Source organism: Uranotaenia lowii, chromosome 3 (assembly GCF_029784155.1).
Source record: "Uranotaenia lowii strain MFRU-FL chromosome 3, ASM2978415v1, whole genome shotgun sequence".
In the NCBI taxonomy this organism is placed as follows: Eukaryota; Metazoa; Arthropoda; class Insecta; order Diptera; family Culicidae; genus Uranotaenia; species Uranotaenia lowii.
In genome coordinates, this window is record NC_073693.1 from 200,318,567 (window position 1) to 200,340,445 (window position 21,879).

Consider the following 21,879-nt stretch of genomic DNA (forward strand, 5'->3'; position numbering starts at 1 on the left):
ACTTAAAATAACGACGAGTAAGTTCGATGCAAAAAATGAAATTACGTTACAAAACTAGACATCAGGTTGAAGACTAAAACATCTATGATTTCACGGAGATGCAAGCAAATTTTTGTTCCAGTATCTCAATACTGTTTTATCTCGAAAAATCAGCCAAACAGAAAATACCTTTAAAAAAATCTGTATTTAAAGGCGTCATCTGTGATTTAGTTATAGAGATTTTTGAAAGAAAATATGTAAGAATTATTTTTGATAAGAGAATTTTTATTTTTAGTTCTTATTTGTTCATCTCTATTTCAATCGATTAAAAAATCAATTGTGCCATCTGCCATGAATAAACTTTTAATCTTTTCGGTTATTACAAACATCGCCTGGATTTAGTTATAAGAATCGAATTTAAACTTTAAGACCCGTGAATGCTGCATAACTGTGAACAGGACTCAAATTCAGATATCAAGAAATAATACTATTGTTACGTTATTTTACCGGCTTGACAGTATTTAATTGGTATTCATAAATGCGATTGAGTCTTCAACACTAATGCAAATTAATGGTTTAAAGAAAATATTGTTTAGCAAAATTTTAGATATATGAGTTGATATCAAACTAATCAATCGGTTTTAGAAAGTGCCCAGACTTTACATAGAATTAGGTGTTTACTGGAGGTTTGAAGCAATATGAGGCCTATGTAGCCAAATGGGTTTAAGTAACTGGCAAACCACTCGGTTTTATCCGGGTTTGCCCGGATATTTAGTTTATTTTAGTTTTTTACTCGACTTAATTCCGGTCCGGCCTTGTTGCTCGAATTTCATTGAAAAAAGCCCGGATTTTGCCCGAAATTATTCACTTCATTGACCAAAACAAATAAAATAAAAACAAATCGAGTTGTTAAAAATTTTATTTATGCGTCCATAAAGAAATTTTCTTGAGCAAATTTCATGGAAATAATCATGAAAAGTTTTTTGAATGCCTAAATAAAATATGGTTGAAAACTGCTGATAAATTATGACGGAAATATTTTTTCTTGATTTTTTGTACTGAAACTCATGGGTTTTGACAAAATTTACCTGGATATTACCTGGGTTTTGGTCGTGATGATTCAGATTTTCATTTGTTTTTAATAGAATTTTTGAAAATTTGCCCAGGGGGGCGTTGAGCTTGAAAATTTTGCAAAAGGGGGCGGTGAGTGAAAAAAGTTTGAAAACCACTGTTTTAGATGAATAATCAGAGTACAACATGCATTAATTGGTGAAATAAAAATATAACAGCAACATTTCGCTCGCCAGAACCCCCTCCTCAATGAGATGGTTCTTCCGACGACCCTGATGTGATTATTAGATTTTACTAGCGTTACGTCTAATGTCTAATGTAAATCAAAATAAATAAAAAGATAAAAGATATTTAGATATTCCAACTTGTTGCATAAATTACTATTTCAATTTCAAATACTATATTATGAATTCAGAATCAGAATCTTTCATTTTTGAGAGGGTAAGAATTGAATTCATATTTCTAACAAAACGAAATACTCACATTCAATTTTTTAAATTAGTCATTATATTCAAATCCCGATTCAATATTACAGTTTTCGTGGAAGAATTCTTGGTGCGGTAGAAAAAATTTATGAATGTGATTTTATGACATGGAATTTCAGAGATTGGATGCTTGTCATACGGATGTACTCGAAATAAGACGATTTCCGAACATGTCCAAAACAGATCCTAGACAAATCTTGATTTTCCCGATTTTTCTCAAATCAGAAAGGTCTACTAGGTTAGGAATTATCGATTGACAGTCTAAATTGGCCACTTTACTCGAAATGAACGATGGTTTTTACCTGGTTGTTTTGAACCTTTTTAAACGATTTCATTTATATATTTAATCTTCTTGTTTTCCGAATAATATAGAACTTTCAATCTAAGCAGAAGATTTTCAGGTAATATTTTCTAAAAAATTATTTAAATTAAACATTCACTTTGAATAAAACCCCGCAAAAATGTATGGTACTGATACTGGTAATTGCAATGTTGTGGTTGTGCTTGTGTCTTGAATCAAGTTTTGATCATGAGGTAATCATTCCCTATCGACAATTTGACGCAAAAAAAATGTGCACCCAAATTATAACCTTCACGTGAAACGCTTCCTTGATAGCTACCTACCGAAAATCCGAAGAACATTCAGGCATAAGTGTAGTGGAGAAGTCAGTAGGTAGGCATGCTAACCGATCAATTCATGCCCCATCATTCCGCGAAAAAAGCGATAGCAACAAACGAGAGCAAAAACATGGCCAATCTCTGAGTCATTTCAAGGACAGCCAAATCGAGACCTGGCCTGGACTGGAATCCGGTTTTGACCGTGCCTTCTTTCGTTATTATAGGTTCAGATAAAGAGATGGAGTAGGAAGAATAAGAGTAGAATCGTTCTTTTGCTATCTGCTTGCAGTATCAAGAGCAGCATTAAGAACAACGAAATATGTTTGAATCACCTTTTCACTTAATTTTAAAGATAAAGCTTATTTGTTTATTGAAGGTATCCTGGAGCAGTCTAGAGCTAGTTCTAGATGATGTTGAAATTTGAAAAAAAAAAACAACCTAGCTACAAGCGCCACAAAAAATGGATCCGAGATTGTATAGACAAACATTTACCATCTTTCGCCTACCTGTAGGACCTTTCCCATTCGTTGACCTTGATCTGACGCATGACTTGAGGCGTCATTAACGTTTTTTTTTGCCTATAGCGTTGTGTATGCTTCAATCAAATAATGAACCGAAATCAGAGACTGAATGTGATTAACGGTTGGCAACACGTGAATGGCAGGTACCTGCAGCCACAGTTATTAATGGAATTTCAGCTACTTAGACACTGAGATTGTTTTAGTTAGTTCTTTGAGCTCTGTTAATCTAATGTCGCATACATTTGCTGTCACATTAGGTAAGCATTAGCTCATTAGGAGTGCTGTGGAAAGTGGGATTCGAAGTACTTAGTTTTACTACCTTATTATAGTATCTGAAAGATTTTTATTAAAATAAATATTTGAATTGTTTTCATATATTTAAAGATATAAGAATGTAAAATGGTATCTTCATACTGGGATACATAGTACTAAAAGATAATCGATCTTTAGATATACACTGCCGGCCAAAAGTTTGGGATCACCCACTAAAAAACATGCAAATTTTGATCGTTCATATCTCAGCCGTCTTAGGACATATTGAAAATCTTCTGATCTCATTTGAAAGATAATGAGCAATAGCTATCTCGGAGGTATTTTGCCCAAATATAATGTTTTAGTTTTGAACTTAAAACTTAACCTAAAGTTGTAACATTTCCAAAAAATCGCACTCAATATTCAAAGCCGATCATCTCGGGATAGGGTGGACCAAATCTCAAAATTTGAGTGGCATTAGAATTCCTGTTCTTTACTTCTCAAAACACAATCAAAAAATTTTGTGAAAAAATTCAAAAACGTATTTTTAATTAATAAAATAGACGCTTGAGTTATCGTCCAAAAGTTTGGGATCACCTCTTTGTATGGTGAGTTTGGGATCATTCTTATAAAAACATGCAAATTTGTTTTATTCATATCTTTCTCATCTAACATCTTATTGCAGATCTGAAGGGTTCATTTGGAAGCTAAGGAATTGTTGTTTTTTAATAAATTCATTCAAAAATTATATTTTGAAGTGATAACCATAAAAAAATTACCTGAAATTAATTGTTTTTTTGAAAGTTCCCAGATTTTTTTTATAGTTCTCACCTTAAAATATAATTTTTGAATGAATTTATTAAAAAACAACAATTCCTAAGCTTCCAAATGAACCCTTCAGCTCTGCAATACGATGTTAGATGAGAAAGATATGAATAAAATAAATTTGCATGTTTTTATAAGAATGATCCCAAACTCACCATACAAAGAGGTGATCCCAAACTTTTGGACGATAACTCAAGTGTCTATTTTATTTATTAAAAATACATTCTTGAATTTTTTCTCAAATTTTTTTGATTGTGTTTTGAGAAGTAAAGAACAGGAATTCTAATGCCGCTCAAATTTTGAGATTTGGTCCACCCTATCCCGAGATGATCGGCTTTGAATATTGAGTGCGACTTTTTGAAAATGTTATAACTTTAGGTGAAGTTTTAAGTTCAAAACTAAAACATTATATTTGGGCAAAATACCTCCGAGATAGCTATTGCTCATTATCTTTCAAATGAGATCAGAAGATTTTCAATATGTCTTAAGACGGCTGAGATATGAACGATCAAAATTTGCATGTTTTTTAGTGGGTGATCCCAAACTTTTGGCCGGCAGTGTATATGTTTATGTATATATTTTTTGCGTGATTCAAAACATTCTGCAGTATTGAAGCGGTATCGTTATCAATATAAGTCTTGTTTAGATTTATCACGAATTTTCTCAACTCTTTCTAAAGAAGAAGAAGCACTACCGTAATCGTCAAACATGGAAACTGAAATAAATATTCAGAACACTCTCATGCGTTTTTTAACTCAGAAAACATAATGTTTTAGAATCAATCATGATATTCCAGCAACATTTCCATTAATTCAGAGTGAATAATTAAACTGCACATGATTTCAAATATTGATTCAACTAACGTTTTGTTTGGAACAATTTACCAAATGCACTTAGGTTATCTTTATTTTCGAAGAAAGCAGAATTAATTTCGAAGGCATTTTTTTCTTTAAATCTTTAAATTGTTTGCCAAATGTTCGTGTTAGGAACTAATCAACAAAAACTTATTCCAGAGTTTTGTTTTGATAATTACAATATTAAGGTAATTCACTCAACAACTACTTTTTTACTGATGAATTGATTTTGCCTTTGGCTGAAATCCATTTATTATGTTTTATTGGGATTTGAATTTTTTTCCGGCCTAATATTCAATGAAAAAGAAAATTTCCATTTGACTCAATCAAACAAATATTGTGCATTAAATTAAAAATTTTAGAAACGTCGTTCGTGAAATGACAAGAAAACACCCGGTAATCTAGAACAAACTTTTTTTTTTGTCGGAATTTGGAAATCCGACTTCCGAAGTTAAAATAGTGCTGACGCGATATAAATATTAAATAGAAACTTAACTTGGAATCCTGAATCCAAACCTATTTATGTTACTTTAATTTATCGGCCTTATCGGTGATGTCCTTTTTAGTTGGGACATCTAAAGATTATGAAATATTTTTATAGATGGATAGAAGGTTAGATGAAATGAAAGATGGTGAAAATGAGCAGGTAGATGACAAGATGGAAACTTGCAGTGCGAACGAACGTTCCCCCTGGGGCAGTATAAGCAATATTAATCTGGGCACGATGAGCGTTTTCTGTAAACTGGTGAAGCTGGAGCTCTATCATTCAGTTGACTACATCGAGTTGAATTCGCTGCTAGATGCTACGGCAGAAAACGCTCATCGTGCCCCGATTAATTGTGCTCTGTTCGCCCCGAGCCAATAAATTTAAATAAAAACGCTTTTTAAAATTGATTTTAGTGAACAATCAAAAAATTAATGATGATGAAAATTGAGTAACAATGTGTATATCATGTTGCAGTGCGTACATTATAGATCAAGATGATTCAAAGATAAAAAAAGCTTATTTCCTGCTGCTTGAAAATTATAATATTTTCGTCACTTGAGAACCTATATGTTTTTGTTTAAATATTTCTGTAAAGATGATAAGGAGATTTCTTTTTTGGTGAAAAATTAATACTATAGGAAGTACGAAACTATTACTCAAGAAAATTTATCTAAATAAAAGCGTACTTTTGTAGAAAAGAGAAGTGCTTACTATGCCCCGGGTGCTCGTTATGCCCTTATCTCCCCTACATATTTCTTTAACAGCAAATATTTTTCAGAAAGAATCAATTGATTATAATTTTAATGGCATGTGCGGCGGAATGAAAACTAGAGAGAATTTTTATTTTTATAGAATTTGAAAGAAAGGTGGATAGACAGGCATTAGTGCGCCAATAGGAGAAAGCTTGATAGGTGTTGAAATTTTAGGCTAGAGGGCATGTTGATGAAAAGCTCCCATGAATTGCTCCCGCCTTTGCTCTGCATTAGCTAACTATACATGAGAAACCCAGAAAGAGAATTCCCATGTATAGCGAGCCCAATGGTTTGAGAGCGTGTTTTCACGCACACTTCAAACGAGCTCGTTTGTGAACAGAACTAAATTCTGTAGTTCTGGTTTAATCACAATTCACATTCACATTCACATGGATCTGAATCTGAGTTTTCAGTTTGGGTCGGCATTTTGAAGCTTTAAATATTTGAATTTTGTGTAAAAAAATGCAAATTTGAATATATAAAAACAAAATTTTACTTTTTTCATATCCGGGAAAACTATTATCAAAATATTGAAACTGCATTCTATTTACAAAAAACATGAATCAAATTTGATATGAAATGCAAAACCAAATTAGACCCAAGATTTTAAAGCAGCTTTTTATTTCTAATTCCTGATGATTATTCGAACTGAAAATCAAGAATCCTAAACTGGATACAGGGGTTTGGGCATAAGTTTTTAGTCTAGATTGTTACTCTGCGGATACCTTACTCGATTATAACAATCTGATTATGAATTTAAAATATTGAGTGTAGAGTAGAATTCCTCGCTTGCTTTTTTGGACCCTCCTGAGGCTAATGGATTGAGCTAAAATTTATCTACGGGGTAAAAATTAAAATGATCGAACTTTTGCATCATGTTTACGACACAAAATTGTGTTACTTCAGAAGACATCCTAATATCACAAAACTTAAAGATCTTGGGTTCAGAATCATAGAAATTAATGCCTGTTTTTCTATTTTATATGATGAAAAAAAAATTAATAGGCATTGATTCTTAGCAAGTTAGCCAAATAGCCTTGAAAAATATGGAATTGACTGTCGGTTTAGAAAAAAAAAAACATGAAAGATAACATGTTTCTGGAATTCATTCCAGAGCCTTGAAAAGGTGTTTCAAATCCCCTTATAGATAAGGTCAAAAATCAAGTTAAGGTCAAGAAATTAAGTATCCAAAATACTGGATGAGGATCAGGATCGAGGAGTATTATCAGGATCCAGGATAAGGGTCTAGGATCCCAATCGGAAAGGACCATCTTCAAAACCGCATATGTTTCGGATCAAAGTCAGGCTTGATTTTGGTTCATGATCCATTCCATGTTCCGAATCAGAATCAGGAACATTCTGGAACCTGGCACTGATATTTCATTTGAAATTGTTCTGATAGTTTAGCGTAGTAAGCTCAAGTGATTAAGTTGAAGATCAAGCACAGATTGTATTTTGGAAGCTGCGCACCCACTTCCAAATTTAACAAGCTGCCATTTTTCTCTCGGTTGATATTTTTTCTTGAAAATTTCACACAATCTAGTTCAACTATCCAACTAACACTCTACAAAATTCTAAGTCCAAACAAAGATACAGCTATTCCCGTAAAAAAGGGAAATTCAGAATTGTTTCACTAAATCTATTGTATCTTCGACATTTTTCATTTGAAAATCTTGAAATTTGGGTCAAAGATGTAAAAATGCTTGATCTAGTACTAGGCCAAGTTTCGTCAAAATCGATGAACGTGATCAAAAATGGTGCCGTATAGAAAATGAGATTCATTATCGCCTAGCAGACGATATCATTCTTTTTTGGACGGAAGTTTGTATGGAAATCATCGTAATCCATGTTTTCTTGTGTTGAAACATTTTCTCTTTCAAAACAAAGCAAGAATGAAGTTTTTATCAATTTACAATATTCTATGTGATATCAATCGAGAGAGAAATGGCAGCTCGTCAAAGTTGGAAGTGGGTGCGCAGCTTCACGCGATTTCATTCTTTTTTGAACGCAACTGTACCTAGTTGCATTTTAATGTTTAAATTTTAAAACAGTACATAAGGCTATGATAATTTAGTATCCGGTCAGTTACAAACGCGTGTATTTTGAAACCCCTTTTTCGATCGAGAAATTTTCTATGAAGGAATTAAAGGTGATAAAATGAAATTTAATGAAAAAATCTGTAAAAAATAATTTGCCATTGATTATAAGAAATACATACACTTGATTTCTTTTGAAATCACTCATTGATTGTTGCACACTTTTTTCAGTCATGTATTGAGCTTCACCACAGAAGCAGAACCATGGCAAAATCATGATATTTTAAATGAATTCACCTGAAACCCCTTATTTGAATTTGATGTGAACCTAGCCACGAGCAGGAATCTCGAAAATTTGATATTTAAAATAAGATTTTTACATGGATTTCTTCGTCCATCAGAACACATTTGTTAATTGCATCAAAATCCGGTTGTACAAATGAACCTATGGAATCGCAAACTATTTGTTGTGTGCTGGTCCGATGTGTCCGAAGACGGATTTGCTGCATAGTTTAGCGGTTTGCATTCGGTAATTCGCCTTAACCATAGTGTCCATCAAGGGTTCAACTCAGATGCTTGGTTTGAATTTTGCGAGTATGTTTAAGAATCGTATAATACTTTCATCCACCCAGGGCAAAGAAGTTATAGGAAAAAAAAATCAAGGTAATTCTTCAACATTATTTTCATCATGTCTCCATGCATCGTAAATATCTCAGTAACATGTAGACTTAAGCATCTGAAAAAATAGACAAGATAGCCTGGGAATGTAGCTATCCCCGAAATGAAGTGCCCGGATACTAAATGATCAGAGCCTTAGATTTTTTCAATTTGAATTTATTGTACAAAACTTATTAACGTATAACTATAGACTTTTAACTGTAGACACAGTTCCAACAAACATTACAGAAATAGGTGTCGTTGTATCAAAGTAATCCGCCCATCACCGTATGGAAAAAGTTTTATCGTCACATTGACGTGTCTTATCATCCATTGGCAACAAACTGAAAATGGCGACACTTGTTGGTTGCTCGATATCACCGCAGAAATTATAGGATCACATGAATTGAAAGATAAAATTACAGTGTTTGTGCAAATATAATCCCATGCTCATTTGAAGTAAACATCAGCGCTTTGGATTAAGTATGTAGAACATTACATGTTTCGAAAGGGATGCAATAATCCGTAAGCTTGAAGTGTGCAATTCCTATAATTGGATAATTGGATATTCGGAAATTTTTATCTAGTTTTGATGTTTGGTATGACAAATGTATCACTGATCACACTGACATGACACTTAGAACAAAAATTCAACCATTTTTTGTCTTATTTTTGTTGTCCGATTTTGTAGGTTCGCATAACCGACGGCAGGTAACGAACCTGAAAAATTTGACAAAAAATGCACTGTAGGAAAAATGTACCTGTTTGACCCGATTTTATCGTAGAAATTGGCTGTTTTTTTAAGTTGGGTGACATTTATTAACTGGGATAGCATTTCTTCAAATCGATCGATGCGTACTCTGGAATCGATATTGCGTACTGTTGGAAAAATTATCCAGAAAACGAAATCGAGTGTCCTGCCGGTATGGTCAGTGAATGTAGTTGGTTTACAAATTCCGATATGGAGTGAGATATAGCCATATAGCATTCATCAACTTCTAAACAGTCGAGACTGTTCTAAATTCAAGGCAATTTTGCCAATATTTCATGATCCCTGATATTTCAAGCGCGTAATTTTAAATTTCTTACTAACATTCGTTGCAACTGAAATTAACTCCTCCGATTTATTTTCGTTCCATTCAGAGGGCGATTCAGTAATCCATCTTCATTCCTGCCGCAATAAATTAGCATTCGATAGGAGTAAATTAAACCATCCACACTGATGTTTGTGATTCAAGCTCGTAGCCCCACTGCTGCTCATTGCAACTAAACTCTAATTTGTAAAACAAACAAAATAGCTCGGGTAAATATAAATCCATTCCGGTCGGACTGCGCGATGTGTAGGGGTTGAAATAAACAACCAAAATGTATGCAAAAAGCACGAAAACTGAAATCCATTTTTGAAGCCGGCGTCGATCGTCGCATCCGTCGAGAAAACAACAAGAGTTCTTAGAGAGAATGAGAAAGGAAAAAAAACTCCTAATAACCTGCTGCTCAACATTTAGGAATATAGCGCGAAAAATTGGCGAACTCGTCTCGATCCTATCTATATGGTAGAGATTTATTCGTGTGTTGTTTCTGCCAGACGGCAGCGTAGAAGTGTCTGAAAATAATTTTATTTTTACCCCCGCGTTTCTATCACGTTGTGGTTGATATTTTTGTTTTAGTGCTGGCACATTCGAGATCGGTGTAAACAGTTTTGACGCTTGGTAGAAGTGATCAATGGGAAAAAATTGAACTCTATAGAATGTGAATTATTGAACGATGTGAAGTGACAATCGAGCGCGTGCAAAAGTGATCATGTTCCGTCGTTTTTCCCTGTTCGATTCCTCGCCACCGGCAGCGAGTGTTTCGATATCGAGACCCAAAGTTGTGCCTCCTTTGCTACATTCGAAATCTCTCAACAACGATCATTCAGCGCCGCCACCGGTTAAGCATTCCGGGGGCTATGGTGGTCATTCGGAGCTTGCCACGGTACCCGAACTGAGGGTACAAACCAGAACCAGCCCTATTACAATCCGTAACAATCGAAATGTCAATGGAGCTGCCCCGCAACACATCACCAGCACTCCGTCACCAAAGGAGAGTCCGGCACGGCCCAATCGACATTCGACTGGGTCGGCCCCGAATCCTAGTCTCCTGCAGCAGCAAGTGCACGCAGCCCAGATCTATCTTAGTTCCAACAGGAACAGCTTTGTGCTGCAGCCTCATCCACCGTCCAGTGCTCAGACGGCACGAGATAACTATCGATCGTCGCGATCGATCAGCAGTCCAGCTTCACCCTCGCAGCTTTCGAGCTCCCTGCCCAATGCCTTCCAGAACCGGCAGCTCCAGGCGAGCAGGTCCTCGCCAACTTGGTATGCCCGGTTCAGCCACTCGTTGCGGAAGAACATGTTCCGGCGATCCACCAGCTCCATCAATCAAAACGTAATTTCTGATTTTAATTAAGCATGTCTAAGTTTTTCATCCCCATCTTTAATTGCGTTTCACCTATGCTTACATATTTATAATCTGCCTATAATGGCTTAAGCGCCAATTTAATTTTGAGTCTATAATGTGTAAGCTTAAGTGTTACACATGATACATCATATTTCTAATGAATATGGTAGGTAGTAGTAGAGTATAAATTCGTATCAATCCTATTTTTTTCCTTGTTAGGTTCCTACCACACTGCGACCAGATGTTAGATCTTTTGTGGCTTTTGTGGCTGTTCCCTATTCAATGTAGCTAAATAATGAAGATAATCACTCTGATTGAATACAACAGGGTCACTATCTTGTTGGTTAGCATTTTCCCAATTTGGAAGAACTACACGAATGAAATTGGTAACCTAGCCCACGCCTTTTCCGAGTAATTTTGATTTTTTTTTATATAAGACACAGGACAGTCACACAGAAGATACTCCGATGATTTCTTCTCAGCCTTATAAAATCTACATACGTTAGATAATTAATGCTTATTAATTTCAAATCATAAAGACATTTATTGTGTCCTGTTATTAGTCCTGTAAATTGTTATAGTTCTTTTTTAGATAATTTTAGAATCTTTTCGATTTGTTAACATTCGGAACAATCAAACGCTTTGATTTCTAGTTTTTTTTCATTCCTTTGTCTTCAATATTTGTTATTCCTATTTTAAGAACTAATGAGAAACTCTGCAAAAAAAAGTTCAGGACCTAAAAGCGGTGTTGAAGATCCCTGTCTAGCTAGCATGTCAGCTTTTTCATTGCCCTGAACTCTGCAGTCTCCTGGTATCCAATATAAAGTTACTAAATTATTTTGAGCAAGTTTTTCAAGTGCCTTAATACGTTCATATACTAATTTTGATGTACATTTCATTATCTTCAAAGGTTTAAGTTCTTCTTGAATATTAAAAAAAAACTCTATATTTGCATAACTGTGAACCCTTTTTAAAAATAGTTTTGCTATTTTTTAACGACAGTTCTAAACTTCCTATGCAAAACTGCCCTTTGCTTACATCTTCACAGCCTACTCACTTCTTCTACGAAGCTCACTTGCGTCATCTATCCACTAAAATATTTCACAATGTCTTAAATTCCTACCTTAGAATTCATCTCGCCGCAATGTCCCTCAAGATATTATAATAAAAAAAAATACTAGCACTTAAGTTAAAGAGAAACAGTTTTGTATAGAAAGCTCAAAGCCATTTTTATCGGGTGGGGGATACGACCTTAGGTGTATCCTATTTTTAGAAAATTTTGTAGTTATTTTTCTTAAAAGTCTTGCAAAGCATTTGATTTCTTAGACTTTTATCTCTCCTCTAAAAAATTACGAAGAAAATCGAATGATGGATTGGATAGCAATAATGAAAATGCCAAATGATATCGAAACGTAGGGTGGGTGTTCTTATTTTAGCATGTGTGCCTTGTTAACATACCATTTGATTTTGACTGTTTGTGACGCTATTTTCGAATTATCACAACTACAAATCTCTTGATTATGTAACGCATCATCCGAACTTCAATCAAACATACACTTTAGTTATCTTACTCCCAAGATTTGTATTTAAAACTGGATTGTTTCAAAGTACATATTATCAAATTTAACGGGATGCTTAGCATGTTTCTTAAAAGAACACTATTTTAGAAATGGATGATTGAAGCTGAATCATGATGTTAAAATTACTACAGTAGGAGAAAGTGACCCTGAATTTGCCTATCGAGTTAAATGCGCTTTCAGCCGTTTAACGAAATGGCTGAAAAAACAACAAAACTAATCAATGCGTTTTGAGGGTTATACGTTTGAACACAAGGCATGAAAGAGTTATATGAATATACAAACTCAAAATTTAAAAAAAAAAACCATACATAATTTAGACATTTATCGATGTAATATGTTTTCTTTTCAAAATTATACTTAAAGAAGCTTAAAACAAAAATTTGAGTTTTTTATTTAGTTGAACATCAAAAGTACAATCAATTTAAGGTTTTTGTGAAGGTTTAATAATGATCGGAAAGTGGAATAAGAGAATGTTTTTTGTAGGCCCAATCATGTTTGTAAATTGGCATTATCCAAATAAAACAGGTAAAACGGAAAAAAATAACAATTTTTATCAATTAAACTTTGAATCCAAGCTCTAATCAACATCTAAAAAAGGACTTGAAGATCTCAAAACAGATTTGATAAAGTTTTTCAAATGGATGAACTGATTTCGAAATATCGCAACCCTAACTTTTGTTTTATTCTAAAATAAATTGTTATAAGTTATATAAATTGTTTATAAGTTTTTATAAATTGTTGCTTAGTCGTATAAAAGATATCAGTTTCTAGCGTTTTGTATTAAATTTCATGAAAATACTGTCAAAGAAAGTGATTTTTTTTTTCTAAAAACATAAATATAAATATAATACTCCAATATTTGTTTACACCTTCGATAACATCTGTATTCTGCTTAATATGCGCATATTGCCTGCTACTGCTCTATCAGATTAAACGACACGGGTTTCAGTTGAAATACTGCTCGAATCAGAGCATATTTACATTATCGACCTTTCAATAATTATTGAAGAACCATAGGAAAACTTCTTGGAATCTGCTACAAACCAGGAAAATCCAAATTCCTTACATGTAATGAGCGGTGATACTTAGTCCAAAGCTTCTCAATTCGTCCTCAAATCGGAGACCAATCTGAGGAACCTTGCAAATCAGCCAGTATTACATAACTATTGACACAATGAATGGCTAATTATACAAAGAAGGCTGTCTCCAAATTCGACCTTTTTTTCCTGAATGACATTTCCATTGGTCCTACATTGTGAATACTCTGTTATGGTTGGATTTGGAAAAGTGCAATAACTCGAAAACAGAGATGAAGTGATAACAAGTCAGATATGTTGCTTTTCTGCCGAAGGAGAACAATCTGCCAAATTTGCCATAACTTCGATCAAATCAAAAATTTTGAGAGGATTTGAAAGCCAAGCTTCAGGAAACAGAAAAAATAATCAAAAGTAGTTGAAAAAGATTAGTTCATAGTATGCATCATAGATGGCGCCCATGGCGCCCAAAAATTAAAGTCCATGAACTTCTTCGTAGGACGCTATATAAAAAACCACTGAACAGAATGACACAAAATTTTGCAGATGTGAACAAATTACTACTGGGCAGCTTCACTTAAAATTTCATCAATTTCCATAGATGCATTGAAAGTTATTACAGAAACAAAGTGTAGCATATTTTTTCGAATACACTCCTTATCAATTGAAACCCGGATATGCGAAATCACAAAAGCAATGAATAAAAAAAGAAATTTGAAGAGGAAAAAAAACAAAGGATTGAAGAAAACACTCAAAAAAATTAGAAAAATAATCCATCAAGTTACAGAGAGCTTCTCAACGAGAAAAGAACTGAAATGAAAAATTTAAAAAAGGCCGAATAAAATACGTTACCTACTTACTTATTTGTATCCAATACTTTGAATTTTCTACTTATTCAGATTAAATAACTGTCAAATGAAAAAATAGTTGAGAAGAATAAAAAAAGTTTCAACAGTCCCCATGAGAAGTTTGATTTTTAATAAGCTCAACAACAACTACTTTCTTCCAAACAGGCATTAACGAATTTTGTTTGGGTGTACCATGTCGGATGTAACAGAAAAAACACCTTGTTTTAATAACGGTCAACCCAAAAGAGGAATTTTATTTCATTTAGATTTAAAACTACAACTTTTCCCGCGATTTTCACACAAGACAGGAACACATTAACACTGGCAACATTATAGCGGGGATTGTGGTTCAAATTGCTTGACTACTTTTAGGCGTTTTGCGGAATTACAGGGTGACCAATACGTTCGAGATTGAACAAATTTCAATAGACCTGTTTTCTCACTCCTTTTTTCAAAAAATATTAAAAAAGATTAAGATGAAAAGGTGAGTTTGAATAATTTTCTCATGAAACTAATAAAAACATGTTCATATCAGGAACATATAATGTTATATTGGGTACGCCAACAGTTTTGCTTTAAATGTCCGTCCATTAATAGGAACACATATCTTAATAAGTAGGAACAATTAGTGCCAAATTAGGAAGATCGATACACTTTAAAAAACATATTAGTTTTCGAAGATAAAAGCTTAAGATGATTATTTCAAACATTCCCTGAGTGCATAGAAGAATATGGAACTAAGTTTTCCAAAAAATTAAATGTCTTACAATTGAAAATTTGGCCTACTCTTATAAAATATAAAAAAAACCTGACAAAATATAACAAATTATGCACACACATCCTACTTCTACTCCACCTCTGGCACAAAAGTTCGAATGATGTGGGGTTAAAAGTACGACCATTAAAAATTCTACATATCTGTATGAAGTCAAGTGAAAAATTATTTTATAACTATCCCTCTTATTCTGCGCCGCGCGTGAGGTGACGATAGTCGAGTCGAGTCGGAGTCACGTGGGTCTTGTCACCTTATTCCAGAAGCCGATGTGACAGAGGTTCATGCCCAGCTGACTACTAGATTAGGATAAAAACTCAAAAAGTTCATTCTAAAAGAGGTTTCTCACCTAAAGCGACTACTGGAATCGGGTGACTAAGTTGATTCGACTATCGTCACCTCACGCGCGGCGCAGAATAAGGGGGAATATTTGCTTTCAGCAGCATCAAGCAGAGATACATTAATAAAATTATTTCTTCGGCATTGGTGGTTGTGTGTGATAGTGGTTGAAAACAACTAAATAGACACATTAACACTTCCACTTCAGCTTTTCAAAGTATCGGAAAGAATGTGTCATGCAGTGACGCTTGAAAGTTATGCCCGATAGGCTGCGTTGCTAAATCAATAGTAAATCGCCCCAATCCATAGATTTGATGATAAACGAACAACATACTTATTTAGAATGATACTTGATGACATTTTTTTTTTCTTTGGGAGCCAAGTAGCATTTTCGTAAATCCGTAAAAAATCCCTGTAATATTATATGATCCGTAGGAAATGCTGAAAATCCGTAAATTTCGGACATCGATCCGTAGATCCGTCGAAATGATCAAAATCTGTACTTAGATCTTTTGGAGAATCTGATAGGTGACAGCAAATGTGCCATGAAGTGTGAATAACACATATGCAGATAAATCTAGAACATATTTTTGAGACCGTGGCGTAAAATTTCAGAAAAAAAAAATTCATAAATCAACTTCGCTATTAGGACTGTATTTCTTAAAGTTTAAACTATCTTTTATCACAATTGTTAGTTTAAACATCTTTTTTCATGCAATTAAAAATACTTTTTTAAAATGGATTTTTATGAAAAAATAAAGTGGATAACAAGGTAAAAAAAATACAAAAAAGGAAACCGGAATCATTCCTATTCCAGCATCCGTAGGTATAGTATTAATAGACTTGTTAAATTGCGTCCCGTCAACGTGGAGCCAACAAATTTGAATCAACCCATGTTAACCTCCGAACGCCTTTTTCGCCGAAGACATTTTCACTCAACCTTGAAGGAAATACACAAAAACACACCAACGCCAACGACGGAATACTAATTTCCTTTTCTAATCATTTCTTTTCTTTCGATTTTTTTTCTCTTCCCCAGCTCCCAGTGGCGGATCCCTTCCTGGAAAAAGTTAGCTTATCCGATTTAGGTAAGTGTCCCTGTTGGTTGATGCGTATACAAAATATTGAGGTGGCACGAGAAGATGTGAAAGGAAAGGAACTTTTTAGTCTTGAGATAAAAGCGGATGTGGTGGTGATCGTATCTTCGAGGAAAAACATACACCTTTTATTCTATTCCGTCGTTCGAATCTGGTGAGCTTTTAAAATATTACAAGGCCTTTCATTAGAATTAATAACCTACCTAGTATAACGGTTAAACGGTTGTATTTTCGACTACATATTCTTGAAATTTCGCAAGTGTTGGTCACTAATTGCAAATTTGAAAAGCTCAAAATTGTAGTCCGTGTAATTCCAAAGGTTGTAGAAGTTAAAAACATTTATTGAACCAAACATGCCCTAAAAGGGTGGAGTGCGTCAATGCAATGGGCTGATGATTTATATCAATTATAACGCAATTAGAACTACAATTTCACACATTGTGTTTGTTTGCCAATGAACGTCTGTTTGCTAGAAAGTCGCGTCATGTCATGTGCCTCCACTCACTAACTAGCATCGTCAGCCAGGCAGCCACTTTAATATTCCTGTCCAGTTTTGATTGAATAATGTTAGCATCTCTAGGCAAACAAAAACAACAACCAAAACAACACGATATGGTACAACTATTTCCTGCTCTTCCATCAGAAGACGTCAATTGGAATTCATTCCGATGGATAGGGAATTGGTATTGGATTCCAATGTACCTCCATATGTGTACATTAGACTGAGTCGATGTTGGGTCATTTTTGAATTTCTCAATCCCTGGGCTCTAAAAAAAATCGTTTTGGTCCAAAACTCATCTATGATTTTTTGCAGAATTTTAAAGTAACTTTTACATGAGTAATTTGAACTTTTAGGTTTTAATGGAAAATTGAATATTTTGTACTGAAAAATTAACATCATTTTTGTTTCTTCTGCGGAACCGAGCCTGCTAATGGTTTTTGTGCTTTTTTTTCCGGGAATTTAACACCACGGTCATTCTTCCCAACTGGTGGTTTTTGTGCCATTTTATAAATTCCTTAAAGGAAATTTTCCGCTTAACAACTTGTTGAGGACCGTAACTTCGTATCTTATTAGACAAAAAAGTTACTAGATGTTGATTGAGGGTATGTCTTTAGGCATTGATAAACAATAAATTCAGCTGACATCACTGCAAGGTGCCTAGCGAGGTATTGCATGACTTCTTTTCATGGAAAACTTCACGAAGCTCCAGCAGTGATGTCAATCGAATTTATTGAATATCAGTGCGAAAAGACATACCCAAGCTAAACAGCTAATAACTTTTTTTCTAATAAGATAAGAAGTTACGGTCTTCAAAAAATTTGTTCAGCGGGAAATTTCCTTTAGAGAATTTATAAATTGGCACAAAAACCATCAGCAGGCTCGGTTCCGCAGAAGAAACAAAAATGATGTTATTTTTCAGTACAAAATATTCAATTTTCCATACAAACATAAACGTTCAAATTTACTCATGTGAACGTTACTTAAATCATGGATTAGTTTTGGGCCAAAACGAAGGTTTTTAAATCCAGGGTTTGAAAAATTCAAAAATTACCCCAAATCGACTCAGTCTAGTGTTCATATCTGTTCAAGCGATACAGACATGAAGAGCTAGAGTTAGCTTAGAATCATAAATAAGTGTTCTATAACTAAAAATTTGTTTTATAACCATAAATATTAATACATTTTAAACAGTATTAATAATATTACGTTGAATGGCTTCTGTACATAAAAATAATATAACGTCACATAAAAAGTACGTTTTAGTACTACATTAAACATTCATGAGAAAAACAACATTTTCTATAAGCTTTGGGTGCATTCTTCTGATTTATTTTGGAAGGTTGAGCCGATTGACATTTCTATTCGAGAAAAGAAGTTAGAAATTGTTATTTTTCGCAAGTTTGCATACACTTTTTTTATTTCCTTAAAAAAAAATAAAATCAAATTATATATAACCTGTAGCAGACACTTTGGCCTGGAAAAATATTGTTTTTTTTGCATTACGATATTTATAGACGCCGCCCGCATGGGAGTACGCAATGGAAAAAGTTAATCAAAACATCTTTTTTTTAACGCCTAAAAGCCCAAGGTCGTAAAAAGTTGGTCCTCCCAACTCAAAATGCCGTAACTTTCAATCAGTGGACCGAATTTCACCAAATTAACTATTGCTGCGTTACTTAGAGTGTGAGTATGAACTTGTTGACCATTGATCTCCTATACATGTCAGAAATCTGAGCTACGTTATGAAATGTAGATGGCAAACTTGAAAAAATCAAAATAGGTGAATAAGGAAAACTATGTAAATCAAATAAAATAAGGTCATAAGACTGAAATACTTAAGATATTGTTTTCTGGGGCATTAAACAACGTATTACCATCAGTTTTTTGTAATTCACTTAAATTTGAGATGAATCTTTGACGTTTTGTAATTAGGAAAAAATGTAAGCAAAGTGAATGAATCGGTTAATTTAAAACTCATTTTACCATGGCTGTTTTCTTCAGAAATCTTTAAAAAAAGGTGAGTAAAATTAATTTTAAGGCCTTCATGTAGTATTTCAAACATTTTATGAAAAAAAATATTGATAATAACTAAGCGGTTAATTGAGTTTAAAAAAAAACTGGTGTATTCTTGCCATTGAAATCACACCTAAGTATTTTAGTAGTTTTTGAATGAAAAAGTAATAATTTACAAAAAAAAACTTATATTCAAAGTAAACATTGAAGTTATGTATGTGTAAGCTAAATTTATCAAAGCTACGTTTCGGAAAGCATTCGAACAAGGGCAAAAACTGGTTGAGAAAATTGGAATTTTATCCTGTTTTCTGTTAACCAAACTAATGAGTTTGAAGGTTTCGTCTGGAATTAACGGTGTGTTTGAGTTGTTTATTTTACTGGATGAAGATTTAAATTATTAAGATTTTTCATATAGATTTATTCAACTGTCGTATTCCATTTATGAAAATGCACTTCTGAAATGTCTGCTTTTATGTGAGAGCTGTTTGCACATTTTCGTAAAATTTTGTTAAAAATTTAATGCTTTTTTCCGTCAGGGTGCCTGGCAAGTACCTTCTCATAACAAAATTTTGCCTAAAACTTATTTAAAATAGCATACATACATTTCAAATTTCACTAATTCCACACTTTTTAATGAATTTTAACACTTTTTCTTCACTTTCTTCATCATTTCTTAACACTGTTTCTAACGTTTTGCCGTTGATGAATTCCGTCCTTTGGATGTTATTCTCTTTGAATTTTAAGCATGTTCCCAAAAGCTCCCCAAATGCTCTAAACTTTACTATGGAGGTCTTGGTGGAGCTATTGATTACACTAGTTTACAAAATTTAAAAAAAAAACGTGAACTTTATTGTCCGACCTATACTTTTAATGTAAAATCGGGCGCTGAATCCGAGAATAAAAGTTTTTGAGTTATGCTCCAAATATGATAATTTGAAAAAAAACAAAAGTACTTTTACTAAATTAAATTATATTTACTACTCATCTTTAAATGACCGGGCCCACTGTGCAGTTTTGAACGCAGAAACAACAACATCACAAGGGAGGAAGAATCGTGGATATTGTCACAAGATAGGTAGATCAATAGGTAAAACATTGCGCTTAACCTCAATCGACAGAGCCGTGTAAACGCAGGGTCAAAAATAGCTATGAAGTTCCTAACGATATGTACGGGATTTGAAACAAAATTACAATTTATGGACAAATGAGGGGTCTTATTGGCCAAATAAGTAATCACCCGCCTTCTTTGAAATACCTTGTGTAGCAATTAGTAAAATTTATACTCAAAAGCTTTCTATATATCTCAGCAAAATATTCTATTTTGGGAAAGCATTTTTTATATGTAGTTATAAAAATATGCTGAAAAACGCCGTGTTACAACTTGTAATGAATGATACTTTATTTTAGGTCCTACAAAATTAAAAAACTTTCAGTTATAAGGAAATTAGCAAAGAGCGATGTTTTTGATTCATTAAAAATCCACTTTAAAAATATGTATTCCATCCGCATAAGCGCTCAATGCATTTTTAATACTTTCGTGAACATTTTTATATTTTTTGCAGAATTTTAAAATCAGTAGTTTTGTAGGCAAGTCTGTTGCTTCCTGAGCCGATGTCCGCGAGTTCGAGCCCAAGAGTAGACATCGAACACAGTTGTATCGGATAAGTTTTTCAATAACGATCCGCCAACTGTAACGTTGATAAAGTCGCGAATGCCATAAAGATGGTAAAACGACAATAATCGAAACAAAAAAAAAGTAGTTTTGTAAAAACATTTTGAAAAACTTCCATACATTTCTGTGGAATTTCTATAACTATTTTTTGATTGGCCTACTAATACATATGCAAGCAACGGATTAGTATACCTAAATAATCTAGCTATCCTGAACATTGTCATACCATATGCTAGAAAGTAGTGAGCTCCTTGATGAAAGTTCTCGATTACTGTTTTTCATTTGGATGAGAATGAGATTATTTTACACAGAAACTCAAAATAGTTGAATCGAAACTATTCCGTTTTGAACATTATAAAGGAAATTTAAAAAAAAACTCAAATTTGAGATTTGTAAATTTTAAATTTCTTTGTACGTCATTCGTGATCATCGTCCTTGGATATAGTGCCATTACCCGCTCTGGAAATAAAACATGAGAAACAGAAAAAAAAGCAATGAGAATCTTCGTGAAATCTGTTGAAACTAACTCTTCCAAAAGATTTTTTGATGAAAAAAACGATACCATAATGTTTCTACCGATTCATTTAGGCTATTACTCACAAGCTTGAAAATTTACATATTTGCTAATAAGTTGCAAGAACAAAAATATACCAATCTACTTACTTCCTCCATAATTTAATATGAGCTAACCAACCCTTGACCATGAACAATTTGAATTTATGTCAAAAAGAGAACGCGCCGGATTGAGACATTCGATTTCATTGTATTTAATTCTAAGCTTATGTAGCATTTACAAAAACCAGTTGATTTTTCAAACATTCATGGATCTCCTTTTGTGTCGATCAATAATTATAACTTGAATCCTAGAATATTATCGAAATAGATCGAAATGAAATACTTAGCAATGCCTCGTTGTTAATGGGATAGTTTAGTCAAATCAGCAGTCAAATAAACATGGTTCGAAACATTTTATTTTCTTCGAAAGGTTAAATTCTTGAAAACGTGCATATGTATATGTGCTAAAGAAGGTACGTGTATGTATGTAT

General features: G+C 33.6%; 1 protein-coding gene across 5 annotated transcripts in view; it reads left to right on the top strand.

Moving 5' to 3' along the window:
• The window catches only part of LOC129754581 (uncharacterized), a 318,099-nt gene that overhangs the window by 259,889 nt on the left and 36,331 nt on the right, over positions 1–21,879 (top strand). For all 5 annotated transcript variants that reach the window (XM_055750722.1, XM_055750719.1, XM_055750723.1 and 2 more), the window contains one exon: positions 16,589–16,637. In XM_055750722.1, coding sequence (XP_055606697.1) covers positions 16,589–16,637 — 49 coding nt within the window. The remainder of the gene's footprint in view (positions 1–16,588; positions 16,638–21,879) is intronic.